This window comes from Carcharodon carcharias, chromosome 5, assembly GCF_017639515.1.
Source record: "Carcharodon carcharias isolate sCarCar2 chromosome 5, sCarCar2.pri, whole genome shotgun sequence".
Taxonomy (NCBI): Eukaryota; Metazoa; Chordata; class Chondrichthyes; order Lamniformes; family Lamnidae; genus Carcharodon; species Carcharodon carcharias.
In genome coordinates, this window is record NC_054471.1 from 34648258 (window position 1) to 34668467 (window position 20210).

At 42.3% G+C, this 20210-nt stretch overlaps 1 protein-coding gene across 4 annotated transcripts in view; it reads left to right on the top strand.

The window, feature by feature from the left end:
- Positions 1 to 20210, top strand: part of LOC121277962 (solute carrier family 4 member 1 adaptor protein) — a 160406-nt gene that overhangs the window by 46819 nt on the left and 93377 nt on the right. For all 4 annotated transcript variants that reach the window (XM_041187880.1, XM_041187883.1, XM_041187882.1 and 1 more), the window contains exons 5-6: positions 14958 to 15018; positions 20067 to 20206. In XM_041187880.1, the coding sequence (XP_041043814.1) occupies positions 14958 to 15018; positions 20067 to 20206 (201 nt within the window). The remainder of the gene's footprint in view (positions 1 to 14957; positions 15019 to 20066; positions 20207 to 20210) is intronic.

Sequence of the window (20210 nt, forward strand, 5' to 3'; positions counted from 1 at the left end):
TTTCTTGATATACAGCTTTCTCCTGGATGTTACTTGTGTCCTCAGTGAAGACCAAAGTAAAATACCTATTTAATTCATCCGCCATCTCCGTACTTTCCATTATCAATTCCCCTGACGCACTCCAGGACTGACGCTCACTTTGTTAACTCTTTTCTTATTTAAATGTCTATAAAAGCTTGTACTTTCTTCTTTATATTACTAGCTAGCTTTCTCTCATACTCTAATTTTTCCCGTCTTCTTAATCTTTTTCTCATTCTTTGCTGTTCTTTCTATTCTTTCCAATCTTCTGACCTGCAATGGTTGCGTAATTATACGCTTTTTCTTTAAGTTTGATACTGTCTTTAACTTTTTTACTTAACCACGGATGGTGGGCCCATCCCTTGGAATTTGTCTTTCTCATTGGAATGTATCTATTCTGTGTACCTGAAATATCCCTTTAAATGTCTGTCACTGAACTCCTATTGACCTATCCCTTAACCTCATTTGCCAGTTCATTTTAGCTAGCTCTGCTTTCATGCCCTCATAATTGCCCTTATTTAAGTTTAAAATACTAGTTTTGGACACACTCGTTTCTCCCTCAAAATGAATGCAAAATTCAATCATATTATGATTGTTGCTACCTAGGGGTGCCTTCACTAGGAGGTCATCAATTAATCCTATCTCATTGCACAATACCACACCTAGTCTAGCCTGCTCTCTGGTTGGTTCCAGGACTTGCTGTTCTAAGAAACTATCCTGAAAATATTCTATGAACTGTTCATCTACGCTACCTTTGCCCATCTGACTTTTCCAGTATGTATGTATAAAATCTCCCATTATTTTTGCTGTACCTTTCTGGCAAGCTCCCATTATCTCTTCTTTTATACTCTGTCTACTGTGTTGTTACAATTAGGGGGCCTGTATACCACTGCCACAAATGACTTCTTGCCTTTATCATTCCCCATCTCAACTCAAACCGCTTCTACATCCTGGTTTCCTGAACTTAGTTCAGCCCTCTTTAATGTGCTAATACAATCATTAATTAACAGAGCCACCCCTCCACCTTTTCCTAACTTCCTGTCCTTCCTAAATGTCACATGCCCTTCAATATTCAGTTCCCAATCTGTCATCCTGTAGCCATGTCTCTGTAATGGCCAGCCATTTGCACTTACTTATTTCTATTTGTGCTCAGTTCATCTGTTTTGTTTTGAATGTCTTTAGTTTTGCCCTTTTATTACTTTTGTAGCATCTAATCTTATCTGCTGATTTACTTTTAGATTTGTACTCTCTGTCCCTTCCTGTCACGGTCTGTTTATCATTTCCCATATTAATGTCCATCTCTCTTGCCTTGTCTCTACTCTTTGTTTACCACATCTTTCCATTTGCGATAGCGCAAATAGAAATAAATAATTACAATCTGATAGCCATTACAGACACATGGCTACAGGATGACATAGATTGGGACCTGAATTTTGAAGGCCATGTGACATTGATCGCTTGCTGCCACTAAGTTTAAAACCCTCTCTACTTCCCTAATTAGGTGGTTCATGAGGACACCATCCCCAGCACAGTTCAAGTATAGACCATCCCAACAGTTCAGATCCCACTTGCCGCAATTCTGGCGCCAGTGCCCCACAAACCGGAACTACCTTCTCCCACACCAATCTTTGGGCCATGCATTCATTTTTGTAATATTTTTGTCATGCCAATTTGCATGTGGATTATTACTTTTGAAGTTCTGTTTCTTAATTTGGTGCCTAGCTCGTCATACTGACTATGCAGAGCCTCCTCCCTTATCCTGTCTGTGGTTTGTCCCTACATTGGCCATGACGGCTAGATCCCCCCCACCAACCACCACCACCCACCACCAATGCGAGCTCCTCTCCAGCCCTGAGCATATGTCCTGAGCCCTGGCACTGGGCAGGCAACATAGCCATCTGGCCTCTCACTCTTTGCTCCAGAGAACAGTGTTGTCAATCTCCCTTACTATACTTTCCCATACTATCGCTACATTTCTTTTTTCCCCCGCCACTTGGATGGCTTCCTGCACTATGGCGCCATGGTCGGTTTGCTCATTCACCATTCTCATCCAAACAAGCTGGGCGAACTTCAAAGCTGTTGGACAATTGCAGAGACTTTCACTCCCTTACCTGCCTCAGTAACAGTTACACCCTCCTGTCCCTGGCCACCGACCAAATCAGAAGATCCTATCCTAAGTGGTGTGACTGCCTCTTGGTATAAAGTATCCAAGTAACTTTCCCCTTCCCTGATGTGTCAGAGTCTGCAGCTCAGCCCCAGCTCAATGATTCTGAGCCAAAGTTCCTCAAGCCACAAACACTTACTGCAGACGTGTTTGCCCTGGATCACAATGTTATCCAGGAGCTCCCACAAGCTGCAGCCTTGACACATCACCTGTCCTGCCATCCTCAGTGTATTTTAAATAGTTACTTAATTATATTAATCACTTATTTATGTTGCTTTCTTATGTATTATTAACTTTACCACCAAATTGTGTCCTATTTGGAACCTTAGGAATAGAATAGAGTTTACCCACTTAGCAGACGGTCAACAAATGGTTAGCTTCTTTCCCTGTAGTAGAGCAAGAAGAACCAGTTCCTATAGGGTGAGAAAAATAGAAAGTGCAAACAAACAACTCCTCCTCCCCCTAACTCCCCTCTCACCAAACTCCAAGTCTTCGCTCAGTTAGTCAGCTGCACTTGTTTGCCCACTTAGTCCAACAGATTTCTGTGGTGCCACAGATATTGTGTGTGAATTTCAGGCCATACATCCCAACAATTGGCTGATTAAATCAAACATTGTGTTCCTTCAGTTGTTTGCAATAGGCAGAGTACAGACTCTATTCAACCAGCTGAGTCATCTTAGCAATTTTCTCTTTTCAACCGTTTTTCCCTGCCTTTTACTCTAGTCTTTCCCAAGTCAGAGATCAACTATTGTAAAACATTGATACAAAAGTAAATTACTGCACTTGGGAAGTGTCATTGACTTGAACCATTAACTCTGTTTCTGTCCACAGAGGTTGCCTGACCTAAAGTATTTCCAGTATTTTCTGGTTTTATTACTGTCAAACATTCCCTGTCCCTGCCAGCTGGGGGGTTTCGTAGAATGACATAGAATTTACAGCACACCACCAACAGGTCTATGCCTATGACTGTGCTCCTCAAAAGCCTCCTCACACCTTACTTCATCTCAGCCTATTATCATATTCTATATTCCTTTCTCTCTCATGTACTTATCTAGTTTCCCCTTAAATGTATCTGTGAATCAGGGCTACCATTTTCCTATTAGTATTGATGAAATGCGCCGAAGAATATTAGGGCACTGCCTCGCTACAGAGCAGGTGATGCACTGGGTTGTATACTGATCCGCATCTATCTCAGACGGATGGGATCAAAGGCTGTGTTTGCAAGGGTCCTACATAATGAGAGCTTTGTCAGCCTGAGTCCGTTCCCAGTGGGAATGGGCACACGCCACTCCCTAATTCAGCACCACTCGATAGTGTATTTGCATTCTTGCTCAAGAATAGCTAAAGGTTGATTGCTGTGGGAAATGGGAAGAATGTTGCTCTGATGTTTGGCCTGAAGCGCATTATTATGCCAGAGATTTACCAGAGGAAAAAAAGAGTTAACATTTCGAGTCCTAATGACTCTTCAGAGCTAAAGAGAAGTAAAAATGTAATGAAATTTATACTGTTTAAGGAGGGGTGGAGTAGCTGAAGCTGCATAGAAGGCCAGTAAGAGGTGGGGGCAAAGGAGAGATTGCCAGAGATGTCATGGACAAAAGGACAAAGGAGTGTTAATGATAGTGATATTGGCTAAAGGAGTCCAATGGGCCACACTGCACTTGACTTGAACTTGCTTCTTCTGGACAGTGAGATGGAGAGCCCTTCAATTCCCAAGCATGAATAAAGCACATCTTGAAAATTAAATTTGCAAAAAGAAATTCATGTGCACACATACAGTACACACATGCACGTGCATGCACACACACAATAATAGCTTTTTTCCCTCATGGTGGAAACCATTGATGCCAAGTCCATCAGTCATCTGAGAACACTTGACTGGCAGCTGAAGGAGAATAATGCAATATTTACTGCCCAACAGCCTGGATTAAGTGTAAAATTTCCTATGCGTCCCAATTTAAAACTGTCCTGCAGGCAAATCTATGCATATCATATTAAAAGAACTACTGTTGTTGGAGCTCTGTCATGCTGAGAGAAGTTAGCATTGATCTCTGTGAAAAAGGTTTTTAATGGAGGAAATCTGTTCCCTCTCTTCTTGATCTTTAACAACATTTTCAAATACCACAGTGGTATTTTGATAGTCCCAGAATACCTACTGGCTGCTAATATATCATATATATATTCTGACTGGACTAGTTTATAAACTATGAGCTAATTGATCCAGTTTGCATAAAGTATGTCAGAGTCAAGTAAATCACTTGTTTGTATCTTGCAGTGAGCTTACCCAGCAAGACTTTTAAAGGTCTTTTACCACCAGGATCCCTTTCTTACAACCTGCAGCCAGTAACAGTAAATAAACCAAGCAGGAAAGATTGTATGGGATCTGTCTTTGTTTAAAACTTTCTTTAAGGTGGGATGGCGGTGGAGGCAACGAGATGTTTGATCCATAAGATAAAAGCAAAATACTGCAAATGCTGGAAATCTGAAACAAAAACAGAAAATGCTGGAAAAACTCAGCAGGTCTAACAGCATCTGTGAGGAGAAAAAAAGAGTTAACGTTTCGAGTCCTTATGAACTTCTTCAGAGCTAAAGAAAAATAAAAATTTAATGAAATTTATAACAAAAACAGAATTACCTGGAAAAACTCAGCAGGCCTGGCAGCATCGGTGGAGAAGAAAAAAGTTGACGTTTCGAGTCCTCATGACCCTTCAACAGAACTGGGTGAATCCAAGGAGAAGGGTGAAATATAAGCTGGTTTAAGGTGGGGGGGGGTGAGTTGGGTGGGGGGAGAGAAGTGGAGGGAGGTGGTGTGGTTGTAGGGACAAGCAAGCAGTGATAGGAGCAGATAATCAAAAGATGTCACAGACTAAAGAACAAAAGAACACAGAGGTGTTGAAGTTGGTGATATTATTTAAACGAATGTGCTAATTCAGAATGGATGGTAGGGCACTCAAGGTACAGCTCTAGTGGGGGTGGGGGGCATAAAAGATTTAAAAATAATGGAAATAGGTGGGAAAAGAAAAATCTATATAAATTATTGGAAAAAACAAAAGGAAGGGGGAAGAAACAGAAAGGGGGTGGGGATGGAGGAGGGAGTTCAAGATCTAAAGTTGTTGAATTCAGTATTCAGTCCAGAAGGCTGTAAAGTGCCTAGTTGGAAGATGAGGTGCTGTTCCTCCAGTTTGCGTTGGGCTTCACTGGAACAATGCAGTAAGCCAAGGACAAACATGTGGGCAAGAGAGCAGGGTGGAGTGATAAAATGGCAAGCGACAGGGAGGTTTGGGTCATTCTTGAGGACAGACCGCAGGTGTTCTGCAAAGCGGTCGCCCAGTTTACGTTTGGTCTCTCCAATGTAGAGGAGAGCACATTGGAAGCAACGAATGCAGTAGACTAAGTTGGGGGAAATGCAAGTGAAATGCTGCTTCACTTGAAAGGAGTGTTTGGGCCCTTGAACGGTGAGGAGAGAGGAAGTGAAGGGGCAGGTGTTTCTTCTTTTGCGTGGGCATGGGGAGGTGCAATAGGTGGAGTTTGAGGAGTAGGGGGTGACGGAGGAGTGGACCAGGGTGTCCCGGAGAGAACGATCCCTACGGAATGCTGCCGGGGGGGTGAAGGGAAGATGTGTTTGGTGGTGGCATCATGCTGGAGTTGGCGGAAATGGCGGAGGATGATCCTTTGAATGTGGAGGCTGGTGGGGTGATAAGTGAGGACAAGGGGGACCCTATCATGTTTCTGGGAGGGAGGAGAATGCGTGAGGGCAGATGTGCGGGAGATGGGCCGGACACGGTTGAGGGCCCTGTCAACGACCGTGGGTGGAAAACCTCGGTTAAGGAAGAAGGAGGACATGTCAGAGGAACTGTTTTTTGAAGGTAGCATCATCAGAACAGATGCGACGGAGGCGAAGGAACTGAGAGAATGGAATGGAGTCCTTACAGGATGCGGGGTGTGAGGAGCTATAGTCGAGGTAGCTGTGGGAGTCGATAGGCTTGTAATGGATTTGGTGGACAGTCTATCACCAGAGATTGAGACAGAGAGCTCAAGGAAGGGAAGGGAAGTGTCAGAGATGGACCACGTGAAAATGATGGAGGGGTGGAAATTGGAAGCAAAATTAATACATTTTTCCAAGTGCCGACGAGAGCATGAAGCAGTACCGAAGTAATCATCGATGTACCAGAGAAAGAGTTGTGGAAGGGGGCCGGAGTAGGACTGGAACAAGGAATGTTCCACATACCCCATAAAGAGACAGGCATAGCTGGGGCCCATGCGAGTACCCATAGCCACACCTTTTATTTGGAGGAAGTGAGAGGAGTTGAAGGAGAAATTGTTCAGTGTGAGAACAAGTTCAGCCAGACAGAGGAGAATAGTGGTGGATGGGGATTGTTCGGACCTCTGTTCGAGGAAGAAGCTAAGGGCCCTCAGACCATCCTGGTGGGGGATGGAGGTGTAGAGGGATTGGACGTCCATCTTGAAGAGGAAGCGGTTGGTGCCAGGGAACTGGAAATTGTTGATGTGACGTAAGGTGTCAGAGGAATCACGGTTGTAGGTGGGAAGGGACTGGACAAGGGGAGAGTGAAGAGAGTCAAGATAACGAGAAATGAGTTCCGTGGGGCAGGAGCAAGCTGACATGATCGGTCTACCGGGACAGTTCTGTTTGTGGATTTTGGGTAGGAGGTAGAAGCGGGCCGTCCAAGGTTGGGCGACTATCAGGTTGGAAGCTGTGGGAGGAAGATCTCCAGAGGAGATGAGATCAGTGACAGTCCTGGAAACATTGGCTTGATGTTCAGTGGTGGGGTCATGGTCCAGGGAAAGTTGGAGGAAGTGTCTGCGAGTTGACGCTCAGCCTCCGCGAGGTAGAGGTCAGTGCGCCAGAATGAAATTTTTACTGTTTAAGGAGGGGTGGAGTTGGTGAAGCTGGATAGAAGGCCAGTGAGAAGTGGAGGCAAAGGAGAGATTGCCAAAGATGTCATGGACAAAAGGACAAAGGAGTGTTAATGATAGTGATACTGGCTAAAGGAGGTGCTGATGGTGGCATTAAGATCAGAAAGCAGAATGTGATAAAGGCAGGACAAGGGTAAGCACTCTGGAAAGAACAACATGAACAAGTGACAGATGGTCCTTGTGAGGGTGAGGTGGGGGGAGCGGACGGCGGTGGAAAAAAGATTGAAAATAGGATAAAACAATGAATAAAAATGAAAATAAATAAAAATGATAATAGAAATAAGTGGATGAAAAATTAAAATTAAAAAAATGAAATTAAGAAATAAGAATGAATATTGTAAAAAGTGGGTGAGGATGGAGGAGGGAATTCATGATCTGAACTTGTTGAACTCAATGTTAAGTCCGGAAGGGTGTAAAATGCCTAGAAGATGAGGTGTATTCCTCCATTTTGCGTTGGGCTTCCCTGGAACGTTGCAGCAGGCCAAGGACGGACATATGGTCAAGAGAGCAGGATAGGGTGTTGAAATGGTAAGCAATTGGAAGGCCTGGGTTGTGCTTGTGGACAGACCGAGATGGTTGATCCAGTTGAATGATAGATTAATTACCGAAGCATGATATTGCTTCTTGGTATACCCATGGCTACTGTTTAGGAGTTGTGGTTTCTGTCATCTTGAGGTAGTAGGGCATTGAAAATATTCATGTTTACTGATGCCCAATGTATAGTGAGGCATCACTGAGGAATATATTGACTTGCTTTAATCAGAAGCTGGCAGCCTAGTCATTTCCTCTTAGCTTCCTGTTATGTGCATTGAGCTTTGTTGGCAAAGTTTGATGTGCAATCCCGTGGAAGCATTGTTTAGTTTCTGATTTAGGATTTAGGAAAAGGTCTAGCTCACAGACGTCTGTGGGTCCTTGAACATGTCAGTGTTCAGAAATGGGAATAAGTTAAAGAGGTTCAATTGCTAATTATTAGTTAGCAACCTAACCTATTTGGTTGTATACAAGAGATAAGAGGTGAGACAAGTTGGTTGGTAGTTTTATACACTAGAAGTGAAACTCTGTTTGAAGAAGCTAGTCTTGGTCTCAGTCTTTATAGCCAAATAGATATTGGACCTTAACAGTGGTAGCAGTGCATGGTTGCTGTTTGTAAGTAAAAGATTGGAAACTAAGCTTCTTCAGACAGAAGACTCAGAAGAAGACGATGGTGATATTGACCAAAGAGAGGGCATTGTATTAGTTACAAGAAGTTTCAGCCCTAAAATCTTTAAAAAGGGTAGTGATTCCCTGTAAGATAGATGGAATCAATCATTTCATCAGCACAGATGTAGTATCCAGCATGAAAAAAGCACAAATGAAGCTGGACTTTGAAAATGACACGGCCGTTGTATTTTGAAAACCTGTGGATTTGCAAGTTACGCAATCTGGACTCTACTATATTCCTTTAACGAAACCTAACTTTTCTACTACGGAGATTAAAGAAGTGCTATTAGCATCAGGGAGAGAAATTTGGAAGACAAAAAGCTAATTGTGTTAAAATTGCATCGGCAGTTTGCTCACCCCTTCTTCGCAAAGATTAAAAATTTTGATAAGGGATGCAGGAATAAGGGATGGAGAGTACACTAAACTTATAGAGAGATAAGTAATAGATGTGATATATGTAAGAAATACAGAAGGACACCATCATCGCCAATAGTGAGTCTACCCTTAGTGAATGAAGTTGTGGCGATGGATTTAAAGGTGTGGGATAAAGAAAAGAACATTTTTATTTTACATTTTGTAGATTTAGCAACCAGGTTTAGCCAGTTGACAATCATATACAATAAAGAAAAAATAATTGTGGATCAGGTAATGGAGAAGTGGATAGGGACTGGATTGGGACCACCAGTGAAATTCTCACTGATAATGGGGGGGAATTTGCTAACGTGAGTTCCGGGATATGTGCGAAAACATGAATATAATAGTTACGAATACAGCAGCAGAAAGCCCTTTTAGCAACAGTGTGTGTGAAAGAAATCACGCAGTGATAGATGAGATGCTTCATAAAATATTTTTGGATAAACAAAGCTATAAACTAACATCAGCTCCAGCATGGGCTGTCCATGCCAAGAATTCACCGCAGATGGCTCGGGGCTATAGTCCATATTAATTGGTTTTTGGTGGAAACCCAAAAATTCCTTCAGTCCTGAGTGATCATTCCCACAGCTTTGGAGGGAGCTATGGTTAGCTCCACCTTTTCTGAGCATTTAAATGCACTATGTGTAAATGGAAAGGCGTTCCTTAAAGCCGAAGTTTCAGAAATAATTGCCAAGCTCTAAGACGCAGTGTATGACTGTCGGAAACCATTTTCAAGCAGGGAGACATGGTATACTTTAAAAGAGAAAGACTTAACGAGTGGAAAGGCCCAGGAAAAGTTATAGGTAAAGATGGTAAAACAGTCATTTTACAGCATGGGAATCAGACTACTCGGGTACACTCATCAAGGATGGCTGGCGCGGATCACAAATTTGTGGATTCGGAAAGTGTTGTAGGAAGGGATGAAGAATTGTGTACTTCTCATACCCATATGTTGTGTGATTGTGAGGACCAGGTAGCTGAATTTGACAGGATATCTGAAGATGGAGGCACTAATTCAGACGAACAGGGTGAGACGATTTGTCCCAGAGGACAACTGCCAAAAGCTGGCACTAAAGTTACATACTTGCCAGAAGGGGCCAGTCAGTGGCGGATGCAACAATTGTAGGTAGAGCTGAGAAAGCCACAAGAAAATATAAAAACTGGTTTAATGTACGAGATAAAGGACAGGAGGTTAGGCCTATGGATTGGGAACATGAAGTACAAAAATGGAAGGCACGGAAATGCAGTATCAGTTAAGACAGTGGGCCTGGGAGTAAACGTGCCTCTAGGAAGAGATCGCAAACTGTTGAAAGAACATCTATAAATGGGACAGGGAGATCAAACAGTAACAGTCCAGAGCATTATAGAAGGCAGGATAGAGGGCATAGCTTAACAAGGTCAAGGAATATGGCACAGATTAGTAATGCTACAAGGAGCAGAAGCCTATGTGATTGAGAAGTCTTAGTAGCTTCAAAAAAATTAGACAAATTAATAAAGGATGCCAAACAGCAAGAACTACATAGTTGGAAAGAATTTGGGGTATCCACAGAGATGCCACATAGGGGACTACAAGCTCCTTCTCATAGACGGGTAAGGTGCTTCCTGATCGAACTTATAAAGCTAAAGCCAGGCTAGTGGCACAAGGGTTTGAAGAAAAATTAGATGACCGGGATATAAGAGTAGATTCACCTACGGCAGGAAAAGTTATGCAGAAGATGTTTTTGGCCCTACTAGCAGTTATTCCATTGACATTAAAGCTGCCTTTTTGCAGGGGCATCAACTTTAAAGGGAAGTTTTTTTCCGTCCACTGAAAGAGGCGCCAAGTGCAGAAGGAACTCCCTGGAAGCGAAATAAATGTGTGTACGGTTTAAATGACGTCTCCAGAGTTTGGTATTTCTCAGTGAGGTCAGTTTTGTTAAAGTTGGGTTGTCTTCAGTTGTAAGCAGACCCGGCAATGATTTATTGGCACCATGGAAGGAAACTAGCAGGCATCTTTATGATGTATGTAGATAATTTTTTGTGGTAGTATCAAATTTTAAATGGTTGTCATTAATGGGCTCAGAATGGAGTTTAAAATTGGAAGTCAGGCTTCTGGTGCATTTAAGTACATTGGATTGGAAATCAGGCAGAGTGGATCACACATCCTTTTACATCAGCAATCCTACTTAGACAACATGAATCCCATTGCAATTAGTTGTGGTGGGGCCTCCCAGAAAGATACAGCGGCTTCTGAAATGGAAAAAGAGAAATTCAGAAGTCTAATTGGGCAACTCAATTGGCTAGGCAAACAAACAAGGCCAGAAGTTAGTTTTGACATTTTGGAATTGAGTACTAAAATGAATGATCCCAAGGTTGAAGAAATCATTTGGGCAAACAAAACATTGACAAAATTAAAAATGGAGCAGTGTGTTTTGAAATTCCCATCTTTGGGTGATCTTGGAAAAATGAAACTGTTTAGCAATGCGTCTTATGCAAATCCACGTGATGCGTTTTCGAATGCAGGAGGTATTATAATATTTCTCAAAAAGGCAAATACTGCCCTTTGGCATGGGAATCTAAAAAGATACGAAGAGTTGTAAAAAGTACGTTGGCAGCGGAGATTCTCGCCCTTGTGAGGCGGTAGATATGGCTTTCTTTGTATCAAAGATACTGGAAGAAATTTTAAATGGGAAAGGGTATGCAGGAATGGTACCTATCAAACGTCTTATAGATAATAAGTCACTATGGGAAAATGTTCACTTTACAAAGTGTGTTAACAAGAAGAGATTACAAATTGACATTGCAAGCTTAAAACAAATGCTCGAGAATAAGGAGATTGCCAAGATTAAATGGATTGATAGCAGCCATCAATTATCTGACTGCTTCACCAAAAGAAGAGCGAGCTCCAAGAAGTTATTGGAGATCCTCAAAGAGGGACGTCTTTCTCTTTTTTAAAAAAAACTCCTTTTGTGTGGACATATCTATACATGTGTTCCTTTTTTTTAAGGAGGAGAACAAGGTGAATTTAATGAATGAAAAATATATATTGATCTTTGGGTTTTTTGTGATTATGTAAGCTTAAGGATTTCTTTCTTTTTAAGAAGAGGGAAATCTGTTGGGGAAGGAAACAGTTAAAGGAGTTCAATTGCCAATTATTAGTTGACAGCCTAAGTATCCATTTGGTTTTATGAATGGGATAACAGGTGGTTGGTAGAGTTTTATGCACTAAAAGTAAAACTCTGTTTGAAGAGGCCAGTCTTGGTCTCAATCTTTATTGCCAAACAGCTATTGGACCTTAACAGTCACCTCCCAAATCTATTCCCATCTTTCCCATACCTCCATGTTTGAATCCCTCCAGAGGGTGAGATGATAGTGACTGGCCTTGACATCAAGGCAGCATTTGACAGAGTGGCATCAAGGAACCCTAGAAAAACGGGAGTCAATGGGAACCAAGGGGAAAACTTTCCACTGGCTGGAGTCATAATTAGCACAAAGGAAGATGGATGTGGTGGTTGGAGGTCAGTCACCTCAGCCCCCAGGACATCACTGCAGGTGCTGCTCAGCGCAGTGTCCTAGGCCCAACCACGTTCAGCCACGCCGCCATAAGGTCAAAAATGGGGATGTTCACTGATGATTGCACAATGTTCCACACCATTCGTGACTCTTCAGACACTGAAGCAGTCCAAGTCCATATGCAGCAAGACCTGGACAGCATTCAGGCTTGGGCTGATAAGTGACAAGTAACATTCGTGCCACACAAGTGTCAGGTAATGACCATCTGCAACAGGAGAGAATCTAACCATCGCCCCTTGACATCCAATGGCATTACAATCACTGATTCCCCCACTACAAGCATCCTGGGGTAGCCATATAAATAATGTGGCTAGAAGAACAGGTCAGAGGCTGGGAATTCTGTAGTGAGTAACTCACCTCCTGACCCCCCCCCCCCCCCCCCCCCCCCCACCAAAGCCTGTCCACCATCTACAAGGCACAAGTCAGGAGTGTGATGGAATGTTCTCCATTCAACTGGATGAGTGCAGCTCCAACAGAACTTGAAGCTCGACACCATCCAGGACAAAGCATCCCATCCACCATCTTCAACATCCAATCCCTCCACCACCAATGCACAGTGGCAGCAGTGTGTGCCATCAACAAGATGAACTGCAGCATCTCACCAAGGCTCTGACAGCACCTTCCAAACTCAAGACCTCTGCCAGCTAGAAGGACAAAGGCAGCCTGCTTTGCAAACAGAATGGTTTGATCCCAATCTATTGTGAGGGAGAAGGTTGGAGTTGATAACTGCAGATCAGATAGATGAGAAATATGTGGGAGCTAAGGATAGACTCTTAAGGGACACCAGAGGTAATGGTGTGGGAGCAGGAAGAGAAGGAAGTGAAAGCAAAATACTGTGGATGCTGGAAATCTGAAATAAAAACTGGAAAACCTCAGCAGGTCTGGCTGCATCTGTGGTGAGAGAAATAGAGTTAACGTTTAGAGTCCAATATGACTTTTTTTTTTGGAATGGGAGAGAAGAAATGATTCTTTGGCTGTGGTTAGATAGATAAAAATGGAACCATGCGAGAGCATACCACACTGCAGGGGTTTTGGAGGTGGATGGTGTGGTCAGCCATGTCAAATGTTGCAGACAGGTCCAGAGGGAAAGTTTACCTTCATCACAGTCACACAGAATGTAACTTGTAACTTTGTGAAGAGCTGTAGCAGGAGCGGAAGTCATTTTTTTTCTTTCATGGGACATGGGCATTGCTGGCAAGGCTAGCATTTTTAGTGCCCATCCCTAACTGCCGTTGAGAAAGTGGTGGTGAGCTGGCTGCTTGAACCTCTGCAGTCCATGTGGCCTAGGTGCACTCACAGTGCTGTTCGGGAGGGAGCTCCAGGATCTTGAGCCAGCAACTGTGAAGGAATGGTGATATATTTCCAAGTCAGGATGATGTGTGGGCTTGGAGGGGAACTTCCAGGTGGTGGTGTTCCTATGCATCTGCTGCCCTTGTCCTTCTAGATTGCAGCAGTATTGGGTGAAGGTGCTGTCAAAGAAGCCTTGGTGAATTGCTGCAGTGCAGCTTGTAGATGGTACACACTGCTGCTACTGTGTGTCAGCGGTGGAGGGCGTGAATGTTTGTGAATGGGGTACCAATCAAGCAGGCTGCTTTGTCCTGGATGGTGTCGAGTTTCAAGTGCTTTTGGAGCTGCACTCATCCAAGCAAGTGGAGAATACTCCACTACAATCCTGACTTGTGCTTTGTAAATGGTGGGCAGGCTTTGGGGAGTCAGGAGGTGAGTTACTTGCTGCAGGATTCCTAACCTGTGACCTGCTCTTTTAGTCACAGTATTTATATGGCTAGTCCAGTTCAGTTTTTGGTCAACGGTAACTCCTAGAAGTTGATGTGGTGGATTCAGTGATAATAATGCCATTGAATGTCAAGGGGTGATGATTAGATTGTCTCTTATTGGGCATGTTCATTGCCTGACACTTGTGTGGCGTGAATGTTACTTGCCACATTGCACCCCAAGTCTGAATGCTATCCAGGTCTTGCTGCACTTGGACATAGACTGCTTCAGTATCCTGAGGAGTTTCGAATAATGCAGAACATCGTGCAGTCATCAGCGAGCATCCCCACTTTCTGACCTTATGATGGAAGGAAAGTCATTGACGAAACAGCTGAAGATGGCTGGGCCGAGGACACTACCCTGAGGAACTCATGCAGCAATGTCCCAGGACTGAGATTATTGGAGTGAATGGGATACGGGGGAGAAAAACTCTCCACTGGCATGCCTAGCACAAAGGAAGATGGTTGCAGTTTTTAAAGGCCAAGCTAGTGTGCTCCTTGATGTCAAACACTTGGTCAAATGCTGCCTTGATGTCAGGGGCAGTCACTCTCACCTCACCTCTGGTGTTCAGCTCTTTCATCCACGTTCGGACCAAGGCTGGAATGAGGTGAATTACATAGACATACTACATAGACAAAGGATCAGAGTTAGAACGTTAAATAAAAACAGAAAGTGCTGGAAAATCTCAGCAGGTCAGGCGGCATCTGTTTGTGTACATAATAGTCGCTGCACTTCATTGTGTATGAGATATCTTTAAGGAATTTCTGAGAGTTTTATAACTACAGGTCCTCTTTGCTGTTCCTATGATGTGAATTATGTACCCCTGTATTGTTTATTTAACAAAATAAAACCAGAATTTCAAGACATCTGCTATTTGAGCCCTTTCATTTTTTTTTCTTTGCAGGCGAGGAGCTGGAGTATGAGTATGATGAGCGTGGCTCTGGTACTTGGGTCTGTCGAGTCAGGTATAGTAGATTTTATCTGAAAAAAGTAATTATTAAAGACACTAGCTTTGTAGCTCTGACGTCATTAAATTACAAGTGATATTTAGTAGAAAAAAGTTCTTCCCTGGCTAGCTGTAGAATGGTGCTTTGTCTGTCACGTTTGGCTTTCCTTTATTTGCCATCATTCACCCAGGGGGCAGACAGGAGGCCATTAAACACGAGTCCAGTATCCAGCATTCACACTGCATTACAATCAGAAGCACAGACCCTGGATAATTGTCTCTCTTGTCCTCCCAACCCCTCCACCCTTAAACTAGTGCAAAGTTGCTAAGATTATTTATAGTGCCCTTACCTCAATCATAGCCAGGGTCAGGCAACTCTGCATAGACAAAGGATCAGCATTAGAACCTTAAATAAAAACAGTGCTGGAAAAGCTCAGCAGGCCTGGCAGCATCTGTGGAGACCGAAACAGAGCTAACGTATTGAGTCCAATATGACTCTGCAGAACTATCTTACTCAGTTATGTTCCTGTTCCTCATTAGGCATTGTATAACCCCATGGCTTTCTTTACCTAGCTTGGATGCTTGTGATTTTGCACATTCGGCCGTATTTTGAATGCAAATAAAAGGCCTATTTAGCCCCAATATCTGGCCTCTGTAGCTGTTGCAGCTGTTGAGATCAGTAAGTTTTGGAGTGACAATTGACTTCTTGTGTCAGGAATTCAGAAACTGCGGGGTCCATTCATTCATTCTTTTCAGGAGACTAGAATTGAAACCAAAATTAAGAAAATGTAGGATCCCCTCCCCCACCAAGATAGTCTTATCATGTGCTGTGAAATGTGACCCATTAATTCTTAAATTTGCTTATGGCAGAAAGGTGAAATTTGTGCCAAACTTCAGCCAGATTGTTGAGTTTTGATTATATGGATTCTGTGTGTAGCATCTAATTGACTGGTGAGTTTGCACCAAGTGCTGGCACGTTTTTTGTGGTCAGCTCCTTGTTGTTTGAGTATGTTCTCTAAATGATTTCAATTGGGACATGACATAAAGCATAATGGAAATCATATTATGATCAGATAAAATGATTTAACAAAAGGGAAATCATGTTTGATAAATTTATCAGAGTTTTTGAGGATTTATATAGTAGGATAGAAAAAGGGGAACCAATACAGTATACTTGGATTTCCAAAAAGCATTCGATAAGGTGCCACACAAAAGGCTAATACATGAGATAAGTGCTCGTGGAGTTGGGGTTGAAATATTAGTATGAATAGAGGATTGGTTTATAATGGACAGGAAGCAGAGAGTAGGGATAAATGGGACAGTTTTCATTTTCAAGTGCCACAAGGGTCAGTACTGGGCCTCAGCTATTTATAATCGATATCCATGGCTTAGGCAAAGAGACTGAGAGTAATGTATCGATGTTTGCTGGCAATACAAAGAATGAGGAATGCGCATATGAATTAAATGGTACAATTTTTAAAAGGTGCAGAAGCAGAGAGACAATGAGTGTGGTGGGGGCATGGGGGGCGGTGTGTTTGATGGTTAGGGGATTCGTGCCTGTGTACACAAGTCTTTGAAGATGACAGGGCAAGTTGAGAAGCCTGTTCAAAATGTACATATAATCCTTGGCTTTTATAATAGATGAAAAGGGTATAAAAGCAAGGAAAAGCTGTGCCAAAATTTTATAAAGTACTGTCAGACCTCATCTGGAGAATTCTGTTCAGTTTTCGGCACTGCTGTTTATGAAGGACATCAAGGCCATTGAGCGGATACAGAAGAGATTTGCACCAGGGTTGAGGAACTTCAACTATTTGGAGAGATTGAAGAGCTTGGGTTGTTCTCGCATCAGAAGGTTCAGAGGTGTTCAAAATTATGAATGATTTTGATCGAGTAAATAAGGAGAAACTGTTTCTATTGGCAGAAGGGTCGATAGCTAGAGTGACAATTAACTTGTTGTGTCAGGAATTCAGAAACTGCGGGGTCCATTCATTCATTCTTTTCAGGAGACTAGAATTGAAACCAAAATTAAGAAAATGTAGGATCCCCTCCCCCCCCCCCCACAAGATAGTCTTACCATGTGCTGTGAAATGTGACCCATTATAATAGATGAAAAGGGTATAAAAGCAAGGAAAAGCTGTGCCAAAATTTTATAAAATAATGTCAGACCTCATCTGGAGAATTCTGTTCAGTTTTTGGCACTGCTGTTTACGAAGGACATCAAGGCCATTGAGCGGATACAGAAGAGATTTGCACCAGGGTTGAGGAACTTCAACTATTTGGAGAGATTGAAGAGCTTGGATTTTCTCGCATCAGAGGAGGCTCAGAGGTGTCAAATAGTTGAAGTTCCTCAATCCTGGTGCAAATCTCTTCTGTATCCGCTCAATGGCCTTGATGTCCTTCGTAAACAGCAGTGCCGAAAACTGTACAGAATTCTCCAGATGAGGTCTGACAGTATTTTATAAAATTTTGGCACAGCTTTTCCTTGCTTTTATACCCTTTTCATCTATTATAAAAGCCAAGGATTATATGTATTTTGAACAGGCTTCTCAACTTGCCCTGTCATCTTCAAAGACTTGTGTACACAGGCACGAACCCTCTAACCATCAAACACACCGCCCCCTCCATGCCCCCACCACACTCACTGTCTCTCTGATCGGCACTGTACAACTGAAAGTTCATTAGTACAGGTTGTAAAGGAAATATCATTTTTCCCTAACATTACTGTGAGATACTGAAACAAGCGTGTGTGTGCATTTGTGTATAATTAAACTGAAGACAGTCAGACTGCAAGGTTTAAAACATCAAAGGACTTAGGTGTAAAAGGCATTTTGAAATGGAAATGGACGAGCTGACATTTGCATTTGTAGATACGTTGAGAGGTTTGAATTTCAGAGACGTGACCGGAAGGGGGTGGCAGTGATGTAGAGATATTGTCACTGTCATTGTTACTCAGGATAATGCTCTGGGGAACCATGACAAATGGTGAAATTTGAATTCAGTAAAAAATCTGGAATTAAAAGTCTAATCATAACCATGAAACCATTGTTGATTGTTGTAAAAACCCATCACTAATGTTCTTTAGGGAAGGAAATCTACATGTGACTCCAGACCCATAGTAACGTGGTTGACTTGTAATATGCCCTCTGAAATGTCCAAGCAAGCCACTCTGTTCTCAAGGGCAATTAGGGATGGGCAATAAGTGCTGGCCCAGCTAGCAACACCCACATCACGTGAACGAATAAAAAAGGAAGTTTTACAACTGGCAAAATTATAAATAAATAAGTCAAAGTTATTAAGTTTATTTTTCCTAGAAGTGCTGGCCATAATGACAACATGAAAGATTTTATATCCTGGGAAAGGTAACTTCCAAAGAAGTTACAATAGGTTTTAAAGGTTAAAAGGGAGAAAATATATTTAAAGAAAGATTGAAAGTTGTATGGGGAGTTGCCATGTGAGACCTTGAAAGATGGGCTGTTACAAAGACAGACTTATGAAAAGCAGCCTCTAGGCACCCCAGAGAAGTGCTTGCTTTTCAGGAAAGCAAGGTTTTGTTAAAAACTTTGGAATTCCATTGTCGAGGGAGAGAGAAACTGTGAAATACCTCCCTTATAGCAATAGTTGGTGCCTTGCGGTAATATTACTGGATGTTTTATAGATTAATCATCTTTGGACTGTTGCCTGGAAAAGGATGTTTTTGAGGGAGTGTAGCTAAGTAGAAATCTTTTGGGAAATGTTGAAAGACTAAATTTAACTGTGTAATTGTAGCCTTGTGTGTTTTAAGTTTTCTTTCCTTTGTTAATAAATGTTTTAATTTAATATTTAAAGTCTCCAAAAGTGGTAGTGCGATCTTTACTTCTGACTTTAGTGCACATACCTTCTCATAATAAAAATACAAATTGCAAATCATTATGACAGCTTAGCCAAGTTTCCCTTTGGGGTTTGGTCTCCCCGGCAATTGCCACCTGCCATATCCATATCCCTAACCCAAAAAATGTATAATGCCTCAAAACCAACAACCTCTGGTCAGGAAGTTCGAGCCATGGGCGGTTTGAGTCAAGCCAGGTCAGGTGGGGGCTCAAGGGTTGGTTGGAGCATGGCATTACACCAGTATGCAAGCAGCAAAGGGGATAACTAATCAGGCGCCACAACGCACCAATGGAATGTCTAACCGAATTGTCCAGGTAAGTTCTTTTTTATTTTACTCAAATAAAATTGACACATGGCACATTCTAAAAATGTCTGGTTTTCTGAAAACTCTGGTTTTTGGACAGCAGGATTTGAGACCCAACTATAATATTCAAAGAGAATTGGATAATTACTTGAAGGGAAAATATATTCCTGAGCTATGGGGGGAAGATCAGGGGTGTGAGGTTAAATCAACAGCTCTACCCAGGCATGATGGGCAGAATGGCCTCCTGTGCCATATCATTCTATGATTCTACAATAATTACTGTTAGTTCAATTAATTTTTTTTGTTTATTCATTCACTGGACATGAACAACACTGGCAAGGCCAGCCAGCATTTATTGCTGTTAATAAATCTTTTAATTTAATATTTAAAATCGCCAAACGTGGTAGTGGAATTTTTAATTCTACTTGCCTATGAGAAGATGGTGGCAAATGAGTGGTTTGCTCAGAGGGCAATTAAAAGTCATTTACATTGCTGTGGGTCCAGAGTCATATAGATCAGACTAGGTATGGACAGCAGATGATTTCCTTTCCTAAAGGACATTAGTGAATCATTTGGGTTTTCATCATATTTGCGTAGTTTCTTGGTCACTATTACTGATGCTTGCACTTTATTCCAGATTTATTTATTTCACTGAATTTAAAATGTCCATTTTGAACTTGTGTCTGGATTATTAGTCCAGTAACATAACTGATTTGGTATCATACCAGATAATAGAAATCAGGGGCAGTAGGACTGTAATGGCGGAGGGGAGGACTGAGTAGTTTAAATGAGAGAGCAGTCACATTTTATTTATGTTCTAATTCATTGTCTGCCTTTTTAACTGGTACTTGTGAAGCGTGAGCTATAGTGTTAAGTAACTGTCGTCTTGTTGTTAGGCTACCAGTGGACGATGCACTAGGAAGAGAGCTTGTTGCAGAGGTGACGCATACTGGCAAAAAGAAAGAAGCCATGGTTCAGTGTTCATTGGAGGCCTGCAGGATACTGGATGCCAGAGGGGTTTTGCGCCTGGAGGCAGGTTT